The sequence below is a fragment of the Bacillus rossius genome (genome assembly GCF_032445375.1).
Source record: "Bacillus rossius redtenbacheri isolate Brsri chromosome 4 unlocalized genomic scaffold, Brsri_v3 Brsri_v3_scf4_2, whole genome shotgun sequence".
NCBI lineage: Eukaryota > Metazoa > Arthropoda > Insecta > Phasmatodea > Bacillidae > Bacillus > Bacillus rossius.
Genome location: NW_026962011.1, coordinates 19216603 through 19243854, shown reverse-complemented (window position 1 = coordinate 19243854; position 27252 = coordinate 19216603). Strand labels below are relative to the sequence as shown.

General features: G+C 38.9%; 1 protein-coding gene across 3 annotated transcripts in view; it reads left to right on the top strand.

Moving 5' to 3' along the window:
- Nucleotides 1–27252, top strand: part of LOC134541978 (multiple PDZ domain protein) — a 579762-nt gene that overhangs the window by 14251 nt on the left and 538259 nt on the right. For all 3 annotated transcript variants that reach the window (XM_063385749.1, XM_063385747.1, XM_063385748.1), the window contains exons 2-3: nt 21393–21485; nt 24629–24794. In XM_063385749.1, coding sequence (XP_063241819.1) covers nt 24632–24794 — 163 coding nt within the window. In that variant the 5' untranslated portion in view covers nt 21393–21485; nt 24629–24631. The remainder of the gene's footprint in view (nt 1–21392; nt 21486–24628; nt 24795–27252) is intronic.

Here is a 27252-nt window from a genome sequence, read left to right as displayed (position 1 = left end):
AACATTGAGGAATGAAAATATTTATAAACATAATATTGTTTGAATATAAATAAACAGTTTTGAATTGCCCGTTGTGATTGGTTTCGTCACATTAGTGAGTGAAAAATGCCCTAGCCTGTGTTATAAGCTTCAATGCTACTATATGTGCCTCGGAAGCATAAGACACTATGTCCACTTTTGGGCAAGATGCACTTTAACCATAAACTTGACCATCGTTAGACGTTCAATCTATTGGCATACACCACAGCGATCTACGATAAATAAAAAAAATTCACATATTTTGGGTTGAAAATAGATGAGTATATAAGTGAGGCACTATTAAAGTTTCTTTGAAGAAATATGGTTTTTGTGACAGTTTCTTATGTCTCCGAGGTACAGATATGTTTGGAATTATTCTAAAGGTTGTTAAATTACATGACGGATTATTTAACAATAAAGAATAATTAATGAAACGCAGTAAAGTGCAAATATGTTCTCGTACGTGTTCTTTGCGTTGCGATTACCGTTCTTCTCACCCCCCCCTTTTTTTTTTCTCCTCTTGCCACATTTCTACGGGTAGATTGAATTGTTAGTGCTAACATATCTCATCGCTGGCATCGAGTTCCTTAGAGACGATTCAGAAAAGGGGGGAGGAGAGGTCTGGGAGAACGATTGGTTGGATAAGACGACTGTACTCGGGGGAAAATTCATCTTCTTACATAAAATTGAGTAGAAATAATATTTATGAGAGATGTGTAGGTAAAAAGTTGCTAGTAACGTCACGTAAAAACTGCTCAGTGTTAGAAATTACAGTAGATTCACAAACATTTCAACGAAGAGTTCGTTAAAATAAACGATGATTTCTTCGTAATAAGTAAATTTAAGGTGAAAATTTTTAACAGTGTTTATTTGTATTGTTGTTTTTCCAAGTTGCTACAATATCTGCCGTTAAATAAATATTTCTATCATCCCCTCCCTCCTCTACCGACCACAAAAAATTAACATATCTGTGGAATCAAAGCCTACTTTTGTTTCATTATCCATGAGTGCGATGTTAGGAAGTACGTGGATGCGAACATTATGTTCAACGTTTACAACGTAAATGTTCGTGACGTAGCGACGCTTTGCAGAAAATCTGTTCCTAAAATAATAAAAATGGCTCGCCACCCTTCGCAGTTGAGATTATTTTTTACGGCGGTCGTTTAATAAAAAAAAACAGCGGGAGTCTATCTCATGTTAGTCTCGGGCGTGAATCCAAAAAGAAGGAAGCACACTTTATTGCCTACTTTTATCACATTCGCCGTGCTTTTTAAAACAGTTAGGGTGAGCGAAACGGCACTCCAAACCCCCCTACCCCCCCCCCCTTTAAAAACCCAGACGCACTGTTGATAAGCCCCTTTGTGAAAATGGTTTGGTTGGGGAGGTTGGCAGCGATGAAACGGGGAAACATTGTGTTCCGCCCCTTTATCGCATGTCACCACATAGTTCTTCAAGCGGGCCGAGACGAAATTAATGACTTCGCCCCCTTTTCCTCTTCGCCTGCATCGTAAACGAAAAAATGAAATTAAAAACAGCCGTTACACGTAAAAAAAAAAGTAAAAGCGGGGAGTCGATGTTCATGCCCTGATTAGTTTGTTGGATGAACCGGTGCAGTAGCGGGCAGAGCTCCAGGCTTTTATCACGTCGAGTAGCGCGAGGAAGTATGTTCCTGGGAGAAGCCGTTCCGTATTGTGTAATGGATTCGCATCGCTCACCGCTTGCGTGGCGCACACAGGGCATTACTTCCGCCACCGCTTCCTGCGAAAAGCGCGCTGTGTTTGACTACAGCATGAGGAGAAAAATGCCTACGCTTTAAATTCTTTTTTTTTTTTTTTTTGTAAATGAGACATACATATTCATGTGAAATTAAAGGTGTATTTAGTTTTTTTACAACTGTATCACTACAAAACAGTGTTTGCAATAATACTGGGTTCGGATTCTTACCCGGACATGTATGTCTTGTGTTGTCCTAGTACCGCTAATAGTTAAAGTTATTTGTAAACCGTTACCTGAACAGCTTTCCAGTATTAACTGCGCACACTAATAAGCATTATAACACAAAATAAAGTCCAATTATTGAACATTATATATTTTTTCCATATTTAAAAAATTGTCTTTGCATGAAACGTAGATTAAAATATAAAACTTCGTAATAATTATTATTATCGTATTAAGTATTAAGTATTAACTCGAAAAACGTATTTCGTGTTTTCAAAAATAACAATAGCCATGTGTTGGACAAAGTAGTGCATATTACAAACTATTACTTGGCAACTGGTTTCCAAAAGAATCTTTTGTTAGAGCACAGAATTCCCTTCCCCCCCCCCCCCCCCGTGTACGTCTAATGTTGAACAACTTTTGACGAGAAAAGTCTTCAAGACCTGTACGACAGCCGGGTCTCGTACCGGAATTATAAGCGACTCCAAAACTGTCGAGTTTAAACCGACTAGTATTCTCAGACTACGAGACGTAGGACAGCGGGTCAGAGGGAGGTTCAGAGCTATAAACGAACCAGCAGAAACTTCCCCCACCCGATGCATTACGAGTTTAGTCAGATAACGAAACGACGAGTCAGAGCAAAGTATACTAAGTCAGTGCTTGCTCGATCGACCTCAGATAGCGGGCGCGATTGAAAAGTCTGCATTAAAACGAACTAACTCCATAACTTGATTACCATGTTCTTATTTTTTCCTGTGTAAAAAATTTCGCTATATTGTTTGGAGTATTACATTTTTTTTATGAAACGAATTTTACACACTTAAAAATATTAATATGCATTTGTTAACAGTTTTTTATTGTTTTCCCAAAATCCTCGAAAATGGATATTAATCAATTTTGATGCAAACCCTTAAATTTATTTTCCTGGTTTAGGGCGAAAGAATTACTTACTGTATTGTACAGGACACCGTGTGTACTGCGAACCTTTTACGGCTTTATAGAGCTACTAGCGTATGCACCCGCGCTTCGGTACGGAAGGCTACGAGTAGAGCACTCTCGCCCTGCTCATTATGCATGAAGGGGATGAAATATCCATAGTGACCTATGTTAGCTTATAAAACCCATATTTATTTGTATACTAGCTGAATTTACCCGGCGTTCCCAGGGCTAAACACATCATACTGTAAGCAGGCGCGTAGGAAGAAAATATTTAATGGGGGGGCAAATGAGAATATCATTATAATTGGTGGATTTAACAAAGGGGGTGTCCGGGGGCTCTCCCCCGGTAGAAAAAAAATTGTATTCTAAGGAGCAAAATGGTGCTATTTAAGCATCTTTCGTATAAAAATAGAATGTACTACTAGCAGAAATTTTAACTTTCAGTTTTCACCTCGTAGAATTCATTAGGAAATTTGTTGAATTTTCCCACTGCACAGAGTATACATAAATTTCAAGCACCTTCAAATTTAGTTCCCAGACATCATAAAGTTATCTAGAGCTGTAGAAAAGGCAAATATGTATTTCTAATTAAAAATATGTTTGACTAATTGCATCATAATTACATTACGGTGGTTGAAGATTAATATTTGTAGTGTGAGATAGTATATTTTGCCAACTATCTATAGCTATAAGTAGTTACATTTTCTTAGTATGTGCTAACAAACAACTGCAATAATCAAAACAAGCTATAATCAAATATTTAAGTGAGGCTGAGCCTTGAGTAAACAATTTAACAAAGACGGCATTATCCCACTCATTGCCCACTCTTAAAAAAAATTCATTTGAATATCAGGACAGGAGATCTCTTAAATGTTACACACCTTTAATTAAATATTCTTAGATGATGCCAATATTCAGAATTAATTGACACAAGCATATGGTGTACCTAGTGTCCACTGAATATTAATTTGAAACGTGACAGAAAAACTGCTTTACCATTAATAAATCTGAAAATATAAATATCTTATGATAAGTTATATGACAAAATAACACATTCAAATTGATAAAGTAAAATCACAATATAACAAAACTTGGAATAGTGAGCCGTTCGACATATTACTATCATAGCATTTTTATGTTCTTCATAATTTAATTTACAATACATTAAAACATTCTGAAAATTCTCATAATTATTTGTACGAATAATCCGTATTTTTTCATTGACAACTACACAGCTACTAGAAATGAAAATAAAAATTAAAGATGGAAAAAAGCTTTTCGCAATAACACTCATATCACTTTATTCAGGAAAGTCGAAATTTTATTTTGGTATTAAAAATTAAAAAAGTCAACATGTTAATTTTTTTACTGTCAGGCTCCCCTTAAGAATAAGTTTAAAATGCGAACCCCACAGAATAGGCGAGTGAAGATGCTTAAAAATAACTGCAAATCTGCTTGATAAATTCTTGTTCAATGATTTGTAGATTCAAAGAAATTTTTTTATTACGCGATGGAATAATCACGAGCAAAGAGCGGAAAAAAATAATGTACCGACATACTAAACTTTAATGTTAAATAGGTATATTACATATGTTTTTCGGGATCATGTAAAAATTCGTCTCAGTCTAAACTTCTGAGTTAAAGGAATCCAACTCTTCTTTAGGATCTTTGTCTTCACAGGCATTACAGCCTAATGTGCACTGCTTTTTAGGTGGTTGTTGTGATGAACTGCAGGACTGTGCAGAACGGTTGTTGAAGAAAAAGTTTATGCTTTTCTGAGTCATTGTACGCCGCAAAAATTAAAATACTGTTATTAATTTTATCCTTAAACCCTAAATGTTTTTCATCACTGCCATCCCGCACTACTCACTCACGATACTACAGATAAATACGTTTATTTTAAACAGTTCTGTAGTACGGCTCACAAAGTTTCTTGGACTTAAAATCAAGACGTACAGCAGTTGAATGATGACTGATGTGGAAAGCGCTCTGCACTTAAGGTCGTTACCTTTAGGTAGAAACGAGGCGGTGTGAATGCAAGGGTCTGAAGGTCAGGTAGACAAGGGTGGACAAAAACGGAGCGTAAGCTATTGCAACGAGCGGAAACATTTACCGGTATTATATCCCACAATATTATTTCCGCTATCAGCACTGTGAAACACGAATATTTAGAAGAAAACAAGAACAGTTGCCGTATTTATTGTGCCTGTACACTTATCGAAAAGTCTTAATTTATTTAAAGAATAAAGTAAAGCACAGACAAGAAAATCCCACAACACCACTAAGCATTGCAATGAAGACAATGCCTCTAGTTCATCTGATGCAATGGCCGGGCAAAACCATCACTTTGCCCGGCCATGAAATGTTATGGCCGGGCAGTCGCCTGGGTCGCCCCCCCCCCCCCCCCCCCCCCCGGTTCCTACGCGCCTGACTGTAAGGAACATCACTACCGACGTACACTTGAAAAACGGGAAATTTTGATTTTGAAGTCTCATTGATTGCAGAGTCTCGGTGCATCATGGCTACGCATCAGCCAAAACTGGGACGCCAATCTTCAGCTTCATTTTGTGGGAAGACAGGTAACCCCTAAGAAAGACGTTACGGACGCACCAAACGATAGCTTGTTACAAATTCAAGGCAACGCCATCTATTGACGAAGTTCTAAACCAAACTCTTATTAACGCTGTGTTATCTCCGACAGGATGCACACTGCAGATTAATTATTGTTTAGTTGAAAAAAAAAATACCCACATTTTCTGTGTGTATAATTATGAAAAACAAAGGAAAAATAATAAATAACAAATTTATTCAAGACTTAAAAAGATTGAATAAAGCGCTGAACTTTACCGATGATTTTTAGAATCAAACGATTGGTTTTTATTTTCAGGTAATTTTGTAAATTTATTCCAAATTACTAACACAGTGAATATATAATTAATTAGCGGAAAAACAAACTACATATGTATATATTTAGCATATTAGATATCACATTCTTTCCGACTCTGATGCATATAGAATGTTTGAAAATACATATAAAATACATTAATTTTAGCTTATTCCATTTGTATACAGTTCTTACCCTCTACTTTCTTTACAGTTAATAAGCTAAATGTCATTGGATGTCTTAAATTATGTTCATTTAAATTACATATTTCAATCTGACATCTTCACCTACTTATTTTTTCGTCAGTACGCCAAACTATCACTGTTATATTGTAGAGTAGATTTAAAAAAAAAATAAAGATCTAAAGTGGACTGGAAAAGTTAAATTTTCTGTACGCAAAGTAGTAAAACCGCGACGGCTGGCCGTGCTCGACTGGTCCCCAGCAGTCAGGCCGCGGCAGTTGACGACCAGCTGTTGTGACGTCACGGCCGCGTCGTGTACGAAATAACTTCCATCTGAGATACTGTAGATCAGTGGGTAACTGCCCGTCGCTACTGCCAGCAGTCACCTTTTAGGGCGGTGTTCCAAGACGTTCGGGCAAGGTAGCGAATAAACACTGCCTTGGTTGGGATACGACCGTAAAATAAACTCGCGGGCCGTATTCCAAAACGTGTCCAAACCGAATCCCAGTAAGGAATCAAATGGGCGACCGTTTTAATAAACTGTGCCCTGCGCGAGGCTAGAACCTGGTCTCAGCGCATTCGAGCGGACGTTTCGCAACCATCGGTACAATTATCACGGCAAAAATACTAGAGATAGCAGCACCATCGCACAAAAATAAAACCGCCTTTCCAATTTTCACAAGTGCTTTTTTTAAGTTGAGATTATTTCTTGTTATGACCATTAAAGTGTACAAAATGTATTCCAAGATAGTTTCGCTACCATAAGTTTCATTTGGCACACCAACACGTTTGGTACGTCCCCCTAATTATCACAAAAGTGACTATATACGAGTTAATGGCGGCAGACGCGGGTTCGCCATCTGAACGAAATCAACGAGAATGTGAGCTCTGCGATTGCGTGGAATTTGGGCAACAGATCGGCAACGGATAGGACACCGAGATCCGTTCCCTGCAAATAAATGAATTGTCGTGTCCTATCGTGCACTAGGAATACGGTTGGGGTACAGGTGTAGCATATCCAACACCTAAACCCGTATTTTTGTGTCTTTGACTTTGACTTTGTTCTTCGTCGTGCGTTCGCCACCACCGCGTTTCATCAGTCAAGCTTCTCTCACTAAATGTGTCCTGTATAATATCACGCAATCGTGGAACGTAAGCGACCTACAGTTTAAATTAAATATCTATCTTATTTTTTTAAAATTATATTGTTTATTATTTATTTTAATTTATCCCCCCTCACTTCCCCTTTAAATAATATTCTGAGATATTTTTTTTTGTAATTACATCTCAAAAAAAATTCGTGGAAGCTATAATTTTGCAGCTTATTATCCATTTAAGAGAACAATAAAACCAATGTATACTTTCTCAATTTTCTTTTTTCGCCGTGTGTACTTCCCATCTTTCCGCTCTAGTTTCCTTCAACTCTCTTCATATTTCAGCTACTATAGCTAACCTTCTCACCCCATTTTCGCAACGACCCGACTTTTCTCCAATAAAAAACAAACTACTCTACCAACTGTTATTGCTGGGAAAATAAAACATTTAAGTCAAACTCGTGGAATAACATCCATCGCTTATCTACACAGTGCGACGAAAACACGAGCTTTGCTTCAGAGGAAAAGATGTGTGGTTACACATTATTTTTGTAATGCGAATTGGCGTTTTATACACTGTAAAAAAATTATACACTAATACAAAGGTTTTGTGATATTAAATTTTTATCTTTTGATAAAAAAAACTAGTACAGCTTGTGTAATTTTACATGAATATTTCTAGAAAACTAAATTGTGGTTACAAGCTTTGGTAAAAAAATAAACTTATATTAATCTGTTAATTCAATAGATGATGTGTTCAATTTCACGTATTATATATATGCGGAATCACAAATACAACGAGTGTTAACCACTTTTCTATATTTTTTTTAATACATTGTAGTTGTCGGTTTAATGGACAATTACGTCATTAACATTTTTTGGGGTAAACTTGCAACGCTCAAGAAAAAGCAAAAAAAAAAAAATGTATTTGGCAATTCATACTGACAAAAACCCTTTTTATATACACTAGTTTACGAAAGTGATATTCCCATTACGTCTTAATTAGTGAGCACAATCGTTGAGAGGATAAGAAACAAGATAGTCAGTCAGGTGATCGTGGGTTAGATTATGTTCTAACTCACTCAGATCATAATACGTGTTTGCTCAATCATTATAATGCGTTAAAAATTGGAAATAGCTATTAAATACATATTGTAAAATAACAGTTATAAGTTACATTTTTTTTGTAAGTCGTACAAATGGCTTGTTCATTGTTAGTATGCATTTACAAAATAGTGCATTAATATTACTGGCAATTGTGCTTCAACGATGCGAACATTCAATCGAATCGAGCATAAAAATTCAAATTGTGAACTTAATTACGTGATGTGTTGTTCTTTGTAATATTTTAGTTGCAGAGACCAGCCCATCATTATGTTTTCATAAATGTTCGCTATCCCTACTAATATTATAAATGCGAAAGTTAGTTTGTATGTTTGTCCTTCTTTCACATAGCAACGGAGAAACGGATGCACATGATTTTTTGCGTATAGATAATTTATGAGCCGGAGAGTGACATAGACTACATACAACTATGAATTTCCATTCCTAAAGGAGTGAAAAAGGTGAAAATTCAGCTTTGTGAAAGAAAATCATATGAGGTAAGGATAGTCACACAAACAATGAGTTTTTTTTTTTTTCATTTTTTTTATGTCCTCCACATTGTCATATAGTAAGGTCTGGCAACTTCCTATCCTTCTCATTGGCGAAACCCACCCGCTTAGTGAAGCTCGCGGCTGCTAGCAAACTAAATGCGCTAACAACAGTTTAGTTTAGAACTTCGTCAATAGATGGTGTTGCCTTGTATTTGTAACGCGCTATCGTTTTGTGCGTCCGTCACGTCTAGCCTAGGGGTTACCTGCTTTCCCACAAAATGAAGCTGAAGATTGGCGTCCCGGTTTTGCTGGTGCGCAGCCTTGATGCACCGAGATTGTGCAATCAATGTGACTTTAAAAACATAATTTCCCGTTTTTCTAGTGTATGTCCTACAGAATTGATACACATTTGTGTTTAGCCCGGGCAACGCCGGGTACTTCAGCTAGTACTCTATGTATATGTACCACTGTAGGTTAACCGTGCCTAAGGCAGTCCTGTTACGAATATGTAAGTAACATTCACATCCACGCGGTTTTTCCACAGACCAGCCTTAGGTGTCCTGATGGATGTGTTAGTTTCTGAATAAAATAAAATTTCAGATTTTTTCTAGGCCAAATTATGCGCATACTTACATTTATTTTTATTGAAGTAAGCCGTAGAGGACGCAAGATCGAACCAGAATTAGAACTCATGCATAATTATGAATCAAGTAAAATAAAGACGTATCTGGCATCAAGGACGCGAACATGTAGCATCAAGGCGTGGTGTAAGAGGGTAAAAGGGGTAGGGGGTTGGAATCCTGCTGCCCAAGGGTTTTGCGCGTGGGTAATCGACACACAAGACAGTCTAGGACTTTATGCGTGCAATACGCGGAAAACTTTAAAGTAATCAAAATATTTTTTTTTTCCTTTGAAATATAGTTTCGGCGTTTTCATATTACGTTTATTATCGCAGGTCCGCAGTTACGAAGTTACGATGGCCTCCACAGTGAGGGGCCTTTTTTTTACTTCCTCGGGTGTGCGAGGGAGAGGGGAGAGCAACTGCGCCCATATCGTCTCAAGCAAGGGACCGTCCCAGCATTCGCCTGGAGTGGATATGCGAAATCAGTGCGGTCGGATCGGGACTCGAACCCTGTTCCCCCGGAGCGTCACCTCGAACCCTTATTTGAAAAAAATATATATATATGTGTGTGTGTGTGTGTGTGTGTGTGTGAGCGTGTCTTTTAGTTCTCGCCAGAGGTGTGTAACATCTAACCTCGACAACGAGCAAATTCGTGTGTTCTCATTAAGCAACTACACTTTTAATAAGGAGCTCGGGCCTCAGAACGAAATTTAACGTACAATTATTAAAAATAATGCCGAGCGTGATAAATATAAGCGCAAATTGTTTTTCCAAGTGCATTTCTTGACGCGAATTACACCTAGTTTCCGCACCCGCCACTTGAATTCGCTATCGGTGCAGCTAGTTCAAATAATTTGATCAGTAGAGCGAAATTTTTAACTATAAAATGAAACGGCTTTGATAAAAGTGAAAAAGACTTAAAAAAAAAAACTAAACCCTGCTTTGTACAGGAATTTTCGAAAAGGAATTTTTTTTTTAAATATTGCCCATCTTGTTAATATTCACTCAACAGTCGATAATTTGAAGTTTGGTTTGGTTTGGTTTGCGCCATACGCCACAGATGGCAGCACCGTCGTTACACATTTCCGTTCCATGCAACTTCCGTTCCATTCACGAAATTACTCCTACCAAATGTGGTATACCGAGAGCTAAGTTGTTACACATTAAAAAAAAGAACCTACCAGTGTAGTTGATGATGGGTCGATCAGCTCGGGAGCTGGTTATAATCAGCTAGATGATCCCGCGATGGTTTGCCGTCGCCTTCCCGCAAGTGGGAAATCCCACTGGTCCTTGCGGGAATCGTTATGTCGTAGCGCAGTTGGGTTAGGCGTCTCGGGGTCGACGTGGATGGGAAAACCAAAATTTTGTAATCGTCTAAATTAGTCACATTTATTGTGGCCGTAGCTGGCTTTGTTCAAAAAAAAAGTGTTAAAAATTAGTAATGAAAGAGTTTCCATCTGAGTGTCAAAACTTTGCAGCATGGTCTGCGTGTTTCGTGGTTGGCTGGGTTAGTGTCCACTGCCAGCACACCAATCACAGCCAACGCGTCCCGCGTGGCCCGGCCCAAATAAGGGCAATGGCTTCTGTTGCAGGCGGCCGCCAATCACAACGGAACAATCGCTATCGCAGGCGCACCTTATTGCGGACTAATGGGCTATTAGATCTTGTCGCGAAAAATGCGACACTTTCGTCAACGTTACACTGACATTGTAATAATTGTTAAACTTTGGGATCTTGAAAGAGTTTTCAAGATTTTTAAAGCTGAAGTTAAAAGTTGAGTTTTTTTTTAAATCGCGTTTGAGGGTTTTGGAACTTCGTGAAGGGCTCTGAAGACGATCGACGGCTTCCCACCCCGGGACGAGTGCCCTAAACCCTAAGAGAAGAGAAGAGAAGGGGGGATATTGGTGAGGGGATGGAACGGGGATTCTCGGGACGTGTTGGTCGCGTGACGAGGAGCCTCAAGGCTGTGGGGCGGAGTATCCGAGGGATTACTCCTGGGGTTCCTTGGAGGACGGGGTGGATAAAAGGAAAACGGCCGCGGGGGTTGAGGGGTGGATTTTCCGGGGATATGGCGCGAATTGGTTGGAGCAGCCTTTTCATTCCTACTCTCTTCTTCTTCTTCTTCTTCTTCTTCTTACTCTCTCTCTCTCTCTTCCGCCTCCCCTTATTTTCACAGACATTTAACTCAACATACCGGGGGGTTTATAATAAACCTGGCATGGTGCCCGATATTGGGTTCAGTTTCAGAATGAGTATACCTACTGCGATCGGATTTTATGGCATTAGAGCCAATAGGAAGAGACCTCTCGTGGTCGGCTACATGAAGGAAAACCCTTTGGAAATATCTGTATAATCCTTCCACCTCCCAGCCCTTAGTTGATGATTGTTTACCCCCAAGATACTCGGTGCGATGCAGAGCGACACATCGGTATACGCTGCAACAACTTCGACGCGGCTTAGCCTCGAAAGTTGATGAGACAATGACCGCGGAAATCAGCTTAACTTCGTGTGAAATACTTCTGGTGCTGCTGGAGTGTTGGCTCCAGGGCAACAGCGCCGGCCATCTTTTGTTTTCAAGTTACACTTCTTCGGGCGAAAAAATGAAAAAATGATGAGAGTGAATTTTTACGAGGCGCGCGCACCATGCACAGAATGGGAAAAAATGTCTACTTACAAATAAAAATTATATACGTGATTTTAATTATTATACTTTAGTGTTTGATATTGAATTACGTTTCCATATAATCAAAATATTTATTTATTGTGAATTTACTTATATAAATAGTGTTTATAAACTTTTTCAAGAGTATTTTCAAGTGAATTTATATAAGTGAGGTTATATTCCCCTACGTATAACGATGTAAGATTACTTGTAGCTTCCATTGTCGCTGGCAGGGAGTGTCTGTGGAAGGTCTACTAGTCTCCTGGTCGTATAATTAATGTGCATTGTAAATGATAAAATATTAAATTATTTTTAAATAAATTAATATGTTAGAATAAAAATTCAGCATATTACTTAATTTTAATTATTCAGGTAAATCATTCTCGATTATTTTACTAATTTAAATAATCAATTTTATACAAATGTTTATATTAAAATTTAACACTCATTTTAAAATTTTTAATTGATTGAATTTATACTTTACCAAAGTATTTATATTTTTAATGCATGCAAAAATAAAGTTGAATTTTTGCTACCCCAAGCAAGTATAACATCAGTCGCGGATAATCATATATTTTTGTAGTCCTTGTTTGACTAGTGAAAAATTATAAAATTAATTGGAAAAGGAATAATATGAATTTCAATAGAATCTAATTTAAAATGTCGATGAATACCTTTAGATTTCATTTGATTTTCTTTATTTTATATTAAAAAAAACTTTAAAGATTTTATTGCCCCGTATAAAGACGCGACTTCACAGAAACTGGATCGTTAGCATTAATAAAACCAACCCGAAAATCAATTCTTCCTTGAAATAAAACCTAAATTCTTAAGTTCTAGGTAGGCTTAAAATCATTGTTTTCGAGAGTTTAGGTATGTATAAAAAAAAGTCCAGCCTTTTCATAGAGGGCTATTCTATATCCTGCAGGCCCCTGGTTAGGCCCCTTTACATAATATTAGGACCCCGAGACAGGGTCCAGCAAAGACTATGGCCTCCAGGGGGTACGAGATTCGCGTTTCTGTATTAACGAACGCAACTTGGGACGCGTGCTGAGGTTGTTTTAAGCGGCGACCGCGTCTTTGTAGTTTGCCTCGCGCCCGCTCTATTAACTCGAGCATTTGTTCCGTTGACGTTGCTACATATGTGTGTGTAAGGGGGGGAAATGTGTGTGTGGGCAGTGTGTGTGTGTGTGTGTGTGCAGTGTGTGTAAGAGAGAGAGAGAGAGAGAGAGAGAGAGAGAGAGAGAGCAGTGGAGCGCCTGCTACCAAATTAACTCGACGGCAGAAGGCAAGAGAGTCAACGTTGTTGAACTTCTCTCCGCTGTTCGCCCTGTTTTTTTCTTCTTTGTTTTTTTTTTTCTTCCGACGAGTGTGTGTGCTTTTGCCGCGAGCTGCTGGAGTTTGCTCTTGGCGTTTCCCTCTCGCCCCGCTGAAGCTTCAGCGAGAAGGGAACTGGCGGTTGAAAAAAAAGGGGGGGGGGGGAGGGATGTGGGGTCTCTCGCATCCCTTCCGAAAGGAAGGAAGCCAGGGCCTTCAATCACGGCGAAGACTTTTTAATGAATATTTATCAGCCTCCTGGTGGGCGCCGGAGGGGTTAAAAGCAAGGTCCTGTTCTCTCGTTCTCCACGCCTCGTTACGTCATCACGGGAGATGCTCCCTTCACTAAAATACGTTAGGGAGTCTTCCATCCCCTTCCCCCCCCCCCGGTTTTTGCCGGGAAGGGGGCGAACAAAAGAACTCCGAGGGGAAGAAGATCTCACCTTCACGTCTGAAGGTAATTTATTGCTCTCGTAAGCCAGCTAGTTAAGACCCTGCTAAGTTATTGATACACTACACAAGATTCACGTCAATCACAAGATCATAGCGTCTGCCTTCTTGTCGCCCATATTGGCTGTCATATTGAAAATTATTAATTATAATCTAAAATATTCTGTAAAAAATTCTTCAAAATCATTTTTAAAAAAATACTTTTTTATATATATTAATTTCATTAATTCCAGTCCTGGGTCGATCCTAGGTAGCATAGAGTTAATTAAAGTGACTCGTTAAAAATACATTTTATGTATCATTACAAGAAATGAAAACAACATATCCTTACACATTATATTTGAAACGTAAATTCTACCTTACTACAAAAAAAAAACACATCGTTATCAATTCTTTCAGTTCCACGTGATTTTGTAACCAGCTGGTTTCATATGTTGACGGGTCTTTTCAGAATGTCTTTTCGTGACATTTAATTACGGCATTAGTCACACTTGTACCTCGCTGCGGCTGGGTTTTGCTGGTTACAAAATCAGGTGTAACTGAAGGAATTGATAATGATTTGCATTAACTCTTTTGTAGCTGTTGTGCTATCATCACATAGGTACGCCATATAGTCTACTTGAGTACTGCTGAATCAACCCAGACGCAGTGAGATACAAGTGTGACAGATGCCGTAATTAAATGTTACGAAAAAAATATTCTGAAAAGACGCGTTCATGCAACATTACTCAAGTATATGGCGTATGCGACGATAGCACAACATCATCGGTAGGTGATGAGGTCAGTATCGTTGTCGGTACTGCAGACATCAAGGTCCACTCAACTGCCGTATTTGCATTCGTTGAAGTCTCCTGTATTGGTACGTATTTAGGCGATGTTGATACAGATAACGTCGTGATCTCCGAGTACGACGGCGTCTCTGCCATTGAGGTCTTCTTCGTTATTGCTACTATAGCCATAAACACCGTTGATGGCATAACTATGTAGAACATCTAGGATTCTCGAATACGTGACATGATATAGGTATCGAATGCACAATGACGGGAACTTTTGAAGACCTTTCAAGATAGCATGAATGTATCACTATTCCATTTGGCAACGGAAACATATCTTGCGGAAACATATCATGTGGAAGAAATTGGTTAAGTTAATGCAGACGAATAAAACGTACAAAAGGAAGTCATTCGAACTATTTTCAACCAGTACAATGTCAGACTTGGCCAGTGACCTTAATATGATTATGCAGTCTGTCCGTGCAAAATATTTACTTGCTAGAAGAGCCAGACTGTCACGTAAATTTGAAAAATAAAGAAATATCTAAACCATTCACTAGTCGTCTTGACGACTTAGAAATGAGGAACAGTCCCTCACCGTGAAGACTGAAGTATATATGATGAGGTACCAAATGCAAAGAAAAGTAAACATGAAACAGCTCGAGAATAAGAGAAATTTACGATCACCGAGCCTATGCATAAGAAAAAAAAATATCGGAAAATTGGACACCAAGTGAATGCAATGTTCCAGCGTATCTGAGATATTTCACTAACTGAAATAATGCCACGACCTATGGAGTGAACAGAAAACATAATAAACGGTTCCTCGGCGCTTTTGGCAAGACTAAATACTGCTAGAGCTAACTCATTCACATTTCCGCGAAAACGATTCAGAAAGAGACACAGGCTAAATAAGGATGCGATCATAAATAAAATCGACGTTCTCTCTAATATTTTCAGTGAACTAGCAGTGTATGGTGAAGGTTTAAAAAAAAATCTAGTAAGTAGTTAGAACTCAGACTCTGTGTACTGGGACCACCAAAATGAATTAGTCGATCGTCTGAGACTGCAGCGGGCTTTGATTAGTGCAGTAAACTACTCGCACACAAACGAATAGTCTCCACACTCGAATATCCAAGGGAAGCCGGCTACATACGATGAGTCGAACCAGAATCGCACGCGAACTTCTCGCTCCTTAAGGACGGATATTAGTACCCTTGGCGCAAAGTCGTAGTACGTGAACTTGATGGACCTTGTTGAGATGATACCATATTCCCGAATGAACAAGGGCTTTCAAGACAGTCGTCGATGTGTATAGCAAGTTCGCTCGGGCCACGCCTGAGAAATCGAAGAATGCCACCGATGTAATCAAGGCCATGGCAAACATTTTCTCAAATCACCAATAAATATGTGGAACGATATTCCGTTTTATAAATCAACGACCCTCGTTATTATTTCAATGAAATCATATTACGACAGCAAAAGGTTTTTTTTTCCGGTGTTCGTAATATTTGTTTTAATTAAACGTTATACGGACGCTCAGTTTTACGTCTTGAATACCTTCTCTGTTGTTTGTTATAAACCGGGGTTTCCAGCTCCAACTTTGAAAGCACTGTGGATCCGAGTCGTGTGAACGTCTTGAACTTATTCCTCCGTGGCGATCAAGCAGCCGAAGTTGTTCGGGTGGATCCCAAACCAACTCTTCCCTGCATTGTCTCGCTCGGGCCTGTAATTACGTCTGGCGAGTTAGCTCCCGCGCCCTTGCGCGCCGCGGCGGGCATCGGCTTACGCGCCCCCTCCCCCAAACACTCCCCACTTCACCCCTGGCTACCGAGACTGTCAGGAGCACGCTCGAGCGCACAGAATTAATTACTCCAGGAACAAAAAAAAGTTTGCGCATGCCTCCGTCCGTTTTGTTTGGCTTACGGATTTTCCGAACCTCGAGCGAGAGGAAAACTGGAGCAAAAAAAACCCTGCAGTATACAGAAAATAGGAGATTTCTCGATTCTTTAAAGAGGAGTCAGTTGAGTGGGCGTGGGTGTTCGTTGGAATAGCTTATCTGAACATCGAACCCTTTAAAAAAAAAAATGAAATATGTTCGTAATACTTACAAAGGCATGCCTGTAACACGCCATATTCCTCATCTTTATAGCATTTAGCGCAGCAGTGCTCTTACTGACTAATAGACCCAATAGTACCAATGTAGGGGTCATACTTAATACCAAGTAAATATTTATTTTATAACATTATGTTCTCGTAAATGCAAATAAATATATACAGATATATATATATATTGCACGTTACATGCAGCCAAAATGTTTCGAATGTTTTTTATTCAATAATAATGATATGACTGTGAGATTGACATAGCAGCAGGTAGGTAGGTCCCATGAAAACGACATAACTATTTATTCACATTAGTTGAGTGACAAACGAATTTATCCGCCCCTGCGAGTAGAGTAAATAATGGGACTTACTAATGGGAAATGCTGTTGTTGCCACCATAGCGATTGGCGCCGCCGTACGTAACTTCAGGTACGTAACAATGAATTAGTTCAAAAATATTATAGTTTGCTGGTTGGTTTTTAAAAATTAAATGCCTTTTAATGAAGGGAGGAAGCTAAAAAAAAAAAAAAAAAAAAAAAAAATGGGACTAGCTAAGCATTTTGCTGGGGTAATTACGGGTAAAACACGGACAACAGGAATCAGAATAGAGGAATTCGAACTGAGATCCTTATGAAGGCAAGTGCTGTGTTAAGCATCTGTTATGAACAGCTTTAAATAGTTATTAAACCTGTGAACTGCATCATCATTCATTTTACTATCTCAACCTTTAAAATAAATGTGTAGCGAGATTTTTTTTATTGGATTAAGGTTTTTGTTTCCTATTTTGTTATATTTACGCATTTAATTTCAAATTGTTCTGTTTACCATGCATTGTCATTGAATTTAAATAATTGTGCGTTTCGGAACCGTTTGCCCGTGATTAATTTTAGCATTAATTGGACGCGGGAAGGTACATTAAAACAAATAACATGTTTCCCTGTTCGCTCAGGCGTGATTTAATAGCTTTCAGCGGGCGAATTTAATAACGCTTCTCCTCTTCCATCGCTTCGATACCCGGCCTCGCTTGGAGGGTGGGGGGGGGGGGGGGGTGGTGACCGGGCAGCCCTGATGCGACTGGTCGCCTGTGCGTGCAAGTAGCCAATCAGGGCCGCCCGTGCGCGCAAGAAACCAATCAGGGTCGCCCGCGGCGAAAAGACCGAGCGCGGGACTTTCAACGAACCACCCTGCACAGCTCATCTCACGTAGCACAACAAACATCCATACTTTACACTGTAAATCTTTTTTGTACTTGGAATAGAAGTAGTCATGGAAGATTACAGATGTGTGCAAATTTGTACATTTGCATGAAAACAACAGTATCACTACCAAATAGTGTTCGCAGATTCTTACTCAGGCATTTTTGCTTTGTGTTATCCTAGAGTAGCTCCAATAGTTAAAGTTATTTGTAAACTGTTCCCTTAATTGCTTTCCAGTATTAACTGCGCTTATTAATAAGCATGATAAAATAAAACAAAATCCAATAATTGTATATTCGATTATTATTTCCATGGCTTAAAAAAATGTGTGCTTGACTGAAAAATCAATTAAAATATAAAATTATGCGCCAATTTTCGTAATAAATACTCAGTATTATCTCGTAAAACGCATTTCGTACATGCAAAAATAGCTATAGTTCAAAGTTCAAATATCTTTCTTGTAGTGTTACGAACTATTTTTTTGGTAACTGGTCTCCAAAGGAATCTTTTGTAAAAGTACAGAAATTGTTTTTCTGTTTAGTAACCTCAGTTCCTTCACTTTTGTGGAGATAAAAGGCTAAAATCTGTATGATGCTGCCGCATGTTCACGTCCATCATTCCCATTTTACAGTTGCAACATTATTGCAAGAGCAAGCGAGTCCTTGTAGTGAAAGCCTTCTTAATTCCAGAAAACCCTCTGGCTTATTCCCCCCCCCTCTCTTTCTCTTTCTCTCTCTCTCTCTCTCCCTCTCTCTCTCTCTCTCTCTCCCTCCCTCTCTCTCTCTCTCTCTCTCTCTCCCCCCCCCGGGGGGGCAGTATTTACGCCACTGGTTGAGATCTTGCTATTGATGATTACATACACAATATATGTAGTTCATTTCTTTAACGATCCGGTACTCTTTGTTGTGTAACTAAGAATATACTAATTGTATCTGGGTCGAAACAATTGCAATGCTAAGAAGGTACGTGTAAGTAATTTTATCTTAGTTAGACGAAGTTGGGATTAGGTTAGATTCTCATGTCTCAACGCTGCATAACACTGCAAGCCGCCGGAAAACCAAAGGAACAAAACTGTCACATAGGCAAGGCAGAAACTCCCTAAAACTTGCTCCTGCATATCCTTCCACCTTTCCCCTTTTCCGGTTCACCACTAAAGCCCTACGTTTAATTATCTCTGTTTACAACGCTCGGGGTTATCTGTTCTTGGCATTCTTGCCCCTCGGGGAAGTTGTCAACAAATGCCATCTCCGGCAAGTCTTCAAAATTTTCGTACGTTGTTTACGTCCTTGGTCTTTTGAAACGGTGAGATATCATCGCCGTGTTCTCGCGCTAAGGTCTTTGAGCTGTCCGGCATGGGCGAATATACTTGCCCGGGAGGGGGGGGGGTCCCCTGTAATTAAGAAGCCCCTCACTTTGAAGGCCCACTGACCCGCTTGTACTTGCATATTGTGACTATGGAAAGGGGTTGATAAACATATAATGTCAAAACTATATTTTATGGAAAACTTTTTGTATATATTTTTTTGAATTTTTTTGAGAGTTTTGCATACATGTAAAACAAAATATGGCCATTATGCAACACACGATCACCGTATCCAGAGATGCGCAAAACTCTCAAGCCGCGCGGGCCTCTCTTGGAAATCCTCCAGAAATGTGTCCTTGCTGTTATTCCCTGGCGTGTTCGGTGCCGTAGTTGGACTCCTCGCAGGTCGACTCTCGGCTCTCGATAGTAATCATGGCAGCGAGTGTTACCAGCCGTGGCACTCACACGATTCGGGTACACTCGCCTCTACATTCGGGCGCTTTCGGGTACGAGAAGTTCTCAGTTCGGGTGTCATTAAGGCACATACACTAATAAAGTATGAAAACAAAACATTGCTGTCTTCTTTAATACAAATATCATATACGCTGTTATGTTAAATCTCATAATAGCGTGACAACATAACATTTTATAGTTTAAATGCAATATTGGCTCTTCCGCTAAGGACTGTGCGTAGGATTTTAAAATGCGTCTTTGGCGGTTTGGGAAAAAAATAAGGGGGGGGGGGACTTTAAACATTGAACGTTAAATACTACTATTCCAGCCACATACGAAAAAATGGTATTTTCTGGTTAAAGGTTAGTGTAAAATTATTGTAAATGTTATCTGTAATAGACATTAGGCGACGTAAATCTTTTTTTTAAAGGATTTTTGCTAGTACGTTACGTCCAGGGCAATGGTTGTTTTCCATCCTAATTGGTTTTCCTTAATCCGGGTACATTTGCGTACCCAAGCGGATTTTCTTGGGTACCAGGTACAGACGTAGTAATTTGGGCACGTGTACCCAAATGCGGGTACGTCCGGCAACACTGATGGCAGAGCGACGGTGCCGGAAGTCTGTGTGATAGTGTGGTGTCGCTTGATGCGCCTAAGAGATGACTTTTGCGGAGGGGGGGGCGAGGGGGCGCCCTGAGGTAGATGCTATCGATCAAGAGGCAGCCCCCATCGCCGGTAGATAGCGGAGGTAACCACTCGCCCTGATAACACGCCCCCCCCCCTCCACCTGGTGGGGTTCGTGCTATCAGCATGCTAGTCGCTCGCGTGAAGGTACGTCAGGCACGCGCCCAGCCTGCAGACAAACTTCTTTTGCCCGTGAGTGTTCTCGCTTCGTGCGTCTCCTTCATATCCTTAAAAAGAAATCCTTCAGTTTTCTTTCATTAAATTAGGGTCCTTAAAATTCCTTTCATTTTGCCTAGTATCTTTACAATCTCTTTAATAAAAACTGAGAGCGTACAAGTTATGGATAAATGAGGGTAATTTATTGTTATTTTGGTTCCAACTTGACTATGCAAACGACACTTTGCGTAGTACAATTGGCGAATTTCGGCCCATGTGAGTACATTTTATGTATAAAAAAAATTAAAATATAATTTTCGTATATATATCTTACCTTTAAACTAAAAAGGCACGATTTACCGTCTTTCTTTGAACTTATGAGGCAAATGTAATTAGTAATCAAAGTTATGGCCACAAATTTTAGATAGACACTATGTTTGAGTTAGCTATGAGGTTCCAAAGATAGTTATGGGCAATAGGAACTTATCTGTAACCAACGATGACGTAAAGGTGTCCTTAAAAACTCTTTATAATCTTTTATTGTAAAAGAGGTTTTGTAGGACGCTGCTAACATCTTCAGTGTTCGCCGACTGTTGAGGCCAGTGCGGCGAGTTCTGGGTACGAGCCAAGGTGCGTTCATGGGCGAAAGCATGCGTTATTTGCCCGTTTGACGGTTGGCCAGCAATATGGCTTCCAAGCAGTAGCGGATGCCAGGTATTTTTGGAAGGGTGGTAGTTTAAAAAATATATATATAATAAATTTATAATCTATGTTTTCCAAAAAACTTACGTCAATAATTAGAGATTTGGATTGTCACATTATCAATCTCAACGTGAGTCACTTCTTGTGTAACTTGTTGCAACAGCTTAACCTGCATCACCAAATAAAACCTACCACCTTCACTGAAATATCACAAATTGTTTGCAATGGGATATGTCCAAAAAATTGTATTGATTCGGTACATAAAATATCCAGTTATTGACAAAGTTTATTAACGAATTAATGGTTTTGCTGTTGCAGGAACCGCCAACAATCCCACAGAGTGTTCCAACTGCATCAGAAGATGAACTGGAGCGCAGCACTGATGACAACCTGAGTGGCGATTTGCTCCAGGTAGACCTTTGTCTGTGTGACTAGTACATAGAGCCTCCAGGGAGTGTGTGTTTGAATGCTGCATTGGACAAGAAAACAAGGTTGCGTTTGAAAGCTAAACTTTTCAATATTTTTGGATGGAAGTTTGTGTACAGGCCGATGATGCCAAAATGCATATTTTACTGCGGCTTATCATGTAGACATAGTATACGTGATGTACACATCTACAATATCTCTCGCCACTACATTAATGTTTGCACCTGATTTCGGAAACCGTAATGAGATTTTCATCGCAGTGAAACCGATTATTTATTCTTATCAAGGAATCATAAATAAGTGATACAGAAAGGAATAAACTATGGAAAGGGAGAACATTTTACTTATCTTCAATATAAGAGGCCACAGAAATGTAGTGTAAATTGCAGGACTATGTAAAATATAAAACAAAAAGCGATATTACTGTTTGTATTTTATAAAAAATTACTATTTGCAAGCGTGTTTGTATGCAAAAGCGGACAGAAATTGGACAGTAATTTTTTAAAAAGAATTTCTACGAATGATTCACACAAAAAGTTTGTCGAGCAACTAATAATAAGTTTCAACTTCATCTCCAATGGATTGTCTCAATCATCCAAATTCATAAATTCATATATTCTTCCAAGTATCTTTGTAAAAATAAATTGATAGCTAACTTAAATTTTTAAGCTATTTTTTTTTAACTAAACGAATTTTTTATAGGATCCAAAATTAAACTAGTGCAGACTCATTTGAGCCAAACGCTTTTAACTGTGAACAATGTATAACAGCATCTCACGTGTGTAAATACATTGATAAAGTATGTATGATAACTTACGTACTATTTATCTTCTAAACAGTATGAGTTTGATAACATTACATTTATTAAAAAAAATTTATGGACATACGCCATTGCTAGTTTTCACTGCATGTCATAGAGAAACCACAAGAATGGACAAGAAAGACGAATACACAAACACACAGAAAAACAAGCCATAAATCAGACGATGCCAAATGTTAAAGGAAAAGACAGCACAGAGAATTCCATGGAAGGAATTAATCAGAACAAAATATATCACAGCACAGGCTAACATAGCGAGCAGGCAACGACGAGAGAGTAGTAACAATAATAGAAATGTCTGACAAACAAACGAACCTAAAGATGATACAAAACAGATATTCTGGACAACACAACGCCGACGGCACAGACAAACACAGTAGGCTTAACAAGATAAAACATTTTGCGACGTTGTCAGTTGTCAGTTCAACAGATGTCAGTTCCCGTCATCGCGCCCAGACTGACATGTATTCTGACTGACAGACTGACTCACGTGCATTGAAAACCAGCAATGGCGTTTGTCCATAAACACTGTATTAAAGCTGTCTGTCCTATCGTTAAAAAGAAAATACCTACGATAATGTCGTCTCTGTGATATGTTTACAAGATAATAATTTTTAAATGGTTTATTGGCAACTGGACCACATGTGAACCGGAGGGTATAATGGGTTAATGGGGATTAGGCCTCTCCATCTTTATTTTTATACCACTTGCAATAAAGCTTTATTGCTAAATCTTTTGGGTCGACATGGCATAGGACTTAACTATGGCTACTTATTGAAGTCAACACTTGTGAACGGGTGTGACTATCAGGACAGTTGCAGTCGCCCGCGAGAAATAATAATTTATTTTATCGTGACGCTTACACACTAGAGCCTGTCAGTAAATATGTGGTTGCAACAAGGTATAGAAGGTCTAGGAGATATGATTTTTGAATTGATATGCCGGAAATGGGGATAAATAGTTAATATTTATAAATATAGCATTAAAATGTAAAAATCCAACTTGGCGTGGCCTAATCCCTTTTTAACAATAAATAATATACTCCCGGCATCACCTGTTCTTTGAAGGCATGTCAGAACGTTTTTTTAATGTGTTGTATTATTATTTTTGACATGATGTAAAAAGTGCTTCAATCAGCTTTTTTAGGCCCCTTCTACAGTGACATGGAAACGTTAAAACTAAAACGGCTCGGGACCCACAAGGTATTTACGTTTCATTATCCATCTGGCGCTTCCACGATGCACGGAAACGTTACAAACGGCAGCCAGTGAAGTTGAACTTCGAGGGTACCAAAAAAAAAAAAAATTATTGAAAAATTATTTTGAGATCTGAGAGCGAAACAGTCAGAATTATAAAATAAATTACAAAGTAATGACAGAAAACTAGGTGTTCTTGTTCGTGAAACGATTTTTAAAGTATTTAAAACGTAAACAAACATGGCTACCACCGCGGCCAAACACTCGCCTTCTGTTGATTGCATGGAGCAGCGTAAACGAAAGACATGAGCATTGCCGAGCTAATAGATGCTGGTCCGTGTCTGCATGCGTGCCATCGTAGAGAGTTCGTTCCGTGAGATCCGTTTCAGTTTGCGAGACCCGTCTCTGCTTCCGTGCCATTGTATAACGAGCGTTAGGGACCCGCCTAGTCTGTAAATGAGGCGGGACGATAAGTGCGACGCTCGCCGGCGTTTTTATCGCGAAGTCGTCATTAAGCGCAAGGCTCTGAACTGGCGCGAAATCTTCTCGCGGTGCATATAGGACAGATATGGAATTGGAGCGGTAACCATAACTTTATATAGCGGAAGAAATGAAGATAATGGTGTCATGCAAGGTCCTCGGGTGCTTTCATGTCTAAAAATTATTCTGAAAACACGCGTTTTAGCTCTTTTTTTCTCTCTCCTAAAAATACAGTTTGAAAACAAAGACGGAAAGAAAACACCACTCGGATATTGAGCAGTTTTCAAACGGCGTTGTTCCAACTGGATCTCTACACACCGTATGTGTGTCCGGTTATATCCAGGCCCGGATTCCATGCAACTGTCTAGCGCTCTGGGCACATATTATACATATTTAGCCGATCCCCTTCCTGGTTTCTCTTGCGATAAACGCGGGGATGTTACACGTCTTTTTGACATGTATTTTTATACATCAAATAATTGCCGTACGCAAAAAAAAAAACTTTACATTTCCGTCCCAGAATTTTTATTTGCACCTCAGACTCTCCCGCGGTTCAAAAACTGGCGCTGTGAGTCGGGGCCACAGTGCGCGAGGCTGGGGAGGAGTGTGCGACGGCGGGCGCCGGCTTGCAGCTGATGGTGCCGGTGGCCACGGAGAGGCTGCTGCCCTCGGGAGGCGACCAGACGGACGAGGACCTGGCCGACGAGGACATGGCCTCCGGCTGGGCGGTCGAGGTGCTGCAGCTGCCGGCGTCCCTCGAGCTGGACGTCAGGGTGCGCAAGGGCTCCGAGCCGCTGGGTGAGTTCCCGCGTCTCCAGCGCCCCTCGCCGGGTCGTTTCTTTTGCATCTGTACACTTTTGTCACTCAAACCATGTTTTTTTCCTGAGACCAGTTCACTATTTTATTCAACAATTTTCTACCCAAAATATGTGAATTTTCAGTATTGTATGCCACGGTAGAAACGTTTATGGTAAAAATGTGCATGTTGAACAAAAGTTTACTCATGATATAGGTGGTCTACATCTTTAGCCAACAATCAGAAACACACTTCTTTATCGATACTCAAATCAATTGACTGTTCACAAATCTTCTTAACAATACTTTATATACCACACGCCACTGTAACATTAATCAAAGCTCATATTCCTTATCAGTGCCAAGATTATTCTCGAGGAATCTAATGTTCGATGCCGCACTCACGACACCAGTAAAAAAAAAACAAAAAAAAAAAAAAACACACAACCACACTCGGTGGCGGCTACAGAAGAACTACGTCTCGCGCTTAGGTTGCAGTACAAATATAATGGCAACTGTTGGTAGGTTTATACTACCCGGCCTGTTAATATAAAAAAGTCTTATTTCGTATACAATTGTTAATTAGGTATAATAAGTTACTATCTTTATTTATATATTCACTATTTTTAAGACCATGAAATAGTGTATATTGACTGTATAACTACACTCATTCTGTAAGAAAGAAAGAAAAAGTTCAGTGCTTAATACCAATTATTACTTCTCAGTAGAAACTACTTGTAGCAGTCATTTACCATTAATAAAAAAACATCCCACAAAATTATATGCTTTGCTCAAAACAGTCAAACTTTTTTCATATGAAATGCTATATAAATATTGTTGACAAAACAGTTGAAATCAATATGGCAAATTTCTATTACATCTCCTTAGAAGTTAGAAATATAAACATTGTACTATGAGATAAAATACAACAGGGAAATATATTTTCAAAATTTTACTTTATAAAAAAACGTTTAAGATACGTTTATTTTTTTTTCCATTTAATTAAAAGGTTGTTTCTAAATCTGTAGTGCTCTATGACGTATATCTTTCAACAGAGCACAACTAAACGAGGACAGCGCTACTGGTATAAATCATGCATTTGAAAGAGAGTAAGTGCCCGTTTAAATGCACACTGGAAACTAAAGATGAGACACGCTTCATTGCCGACTGACGGTTTAGTTTCCGCTCGTCACGCAACTGAGGATAAGTTAGCTTCGAATCCAGGATTCATTTTCGATGAGGTACCATAGTTACAGAACCGTGCCATAAAACTCGGCTATGTCACGTTAAGGCAAATGCTTCTTGACAGGGATGGAAACTTCCTCTCATTCCCAGAAGTCCGGAACGTGATTACTCTCCCAAGGAGTGTCTGTTGGCTCTATGAAATGGTTATCCTAATGTGAATGACGTCATATGGTCGTGCGGAAAACAGCCCTGTCTACAATTGCGATGTATGATGCCCAAATTGACTGATTTCTAAAGTAGTCACCAGAGCGCAGAACATATAGAGCGCCAAAATAATTGTTTTTCGATTGTTTTTGTTTACTATTTTGATGCTTTGTAAATGTGTAAGCAGCTAAGTTTTGAATGTTTAGTTAACTTGTAAAATTTGTGGGAGTTCGATAATATTTATTTATTCTGTAAAGCAAATGTAAATGGTAAATAAAGTCCGTTATTTTCTGTTTACCTTTTAAACGGGAACCGGAAATAGAAGCATCGTGTTATGTTGTTCAATGCTTCCAACACATATTGAAACTATAAGTTTAATTTGACCAATGTATTCAGACGCATGACGTGAGAAGGTCACGTGGGCCAATCAGTGATTAGTGTCAGTCAGACACAGTTAAGGACAGTGCAATTGTTGATGGGCCTTTAACCTGATCACCGTGTGAAAGATATCGTACATTTAGTGGGAGGAACCTCCCCATCTCTACAATAACTAATTTTCACTTTTAAAAAGCGAATTATATTGTATTTTTTTCTTTTGTGACATTCATTATTTGTGTTTTATTATCGATTACCTACAGTCTGATTCAAAACTACTATATATTTTAATTATTATTTCTCCACAAACTTCAGTTCAGTACCAAAATCAGTTAAAAAAGTACTTAATTGATTTTTTGCTTTTTTTTTTTGTTCATCTAGCCACGGGTTTTGTGCACAGTTACATAAAAAAAAATTAAGAACTTTAAAATGACAGGCTGATAAATTATCATAATACTAATTTACATCTCCACATATTCAGTATCAAAATAGTATTTAATGTAATTTAAAAAATCACATTGTGATATTTAGTCCGCTAGGTCTTCAGTTGTATAAGTAGTTGAGTGAAGTACTAAGTGTCACTAGTGATTGTGGTTAGAATTATTTAATATAGTATAACATTTTCTGTTTCTTACAATTTTGGGTACATTCCACCAAGCAGCACAGTAGAAATATGTATGAAGCTTTCAGTATGAGC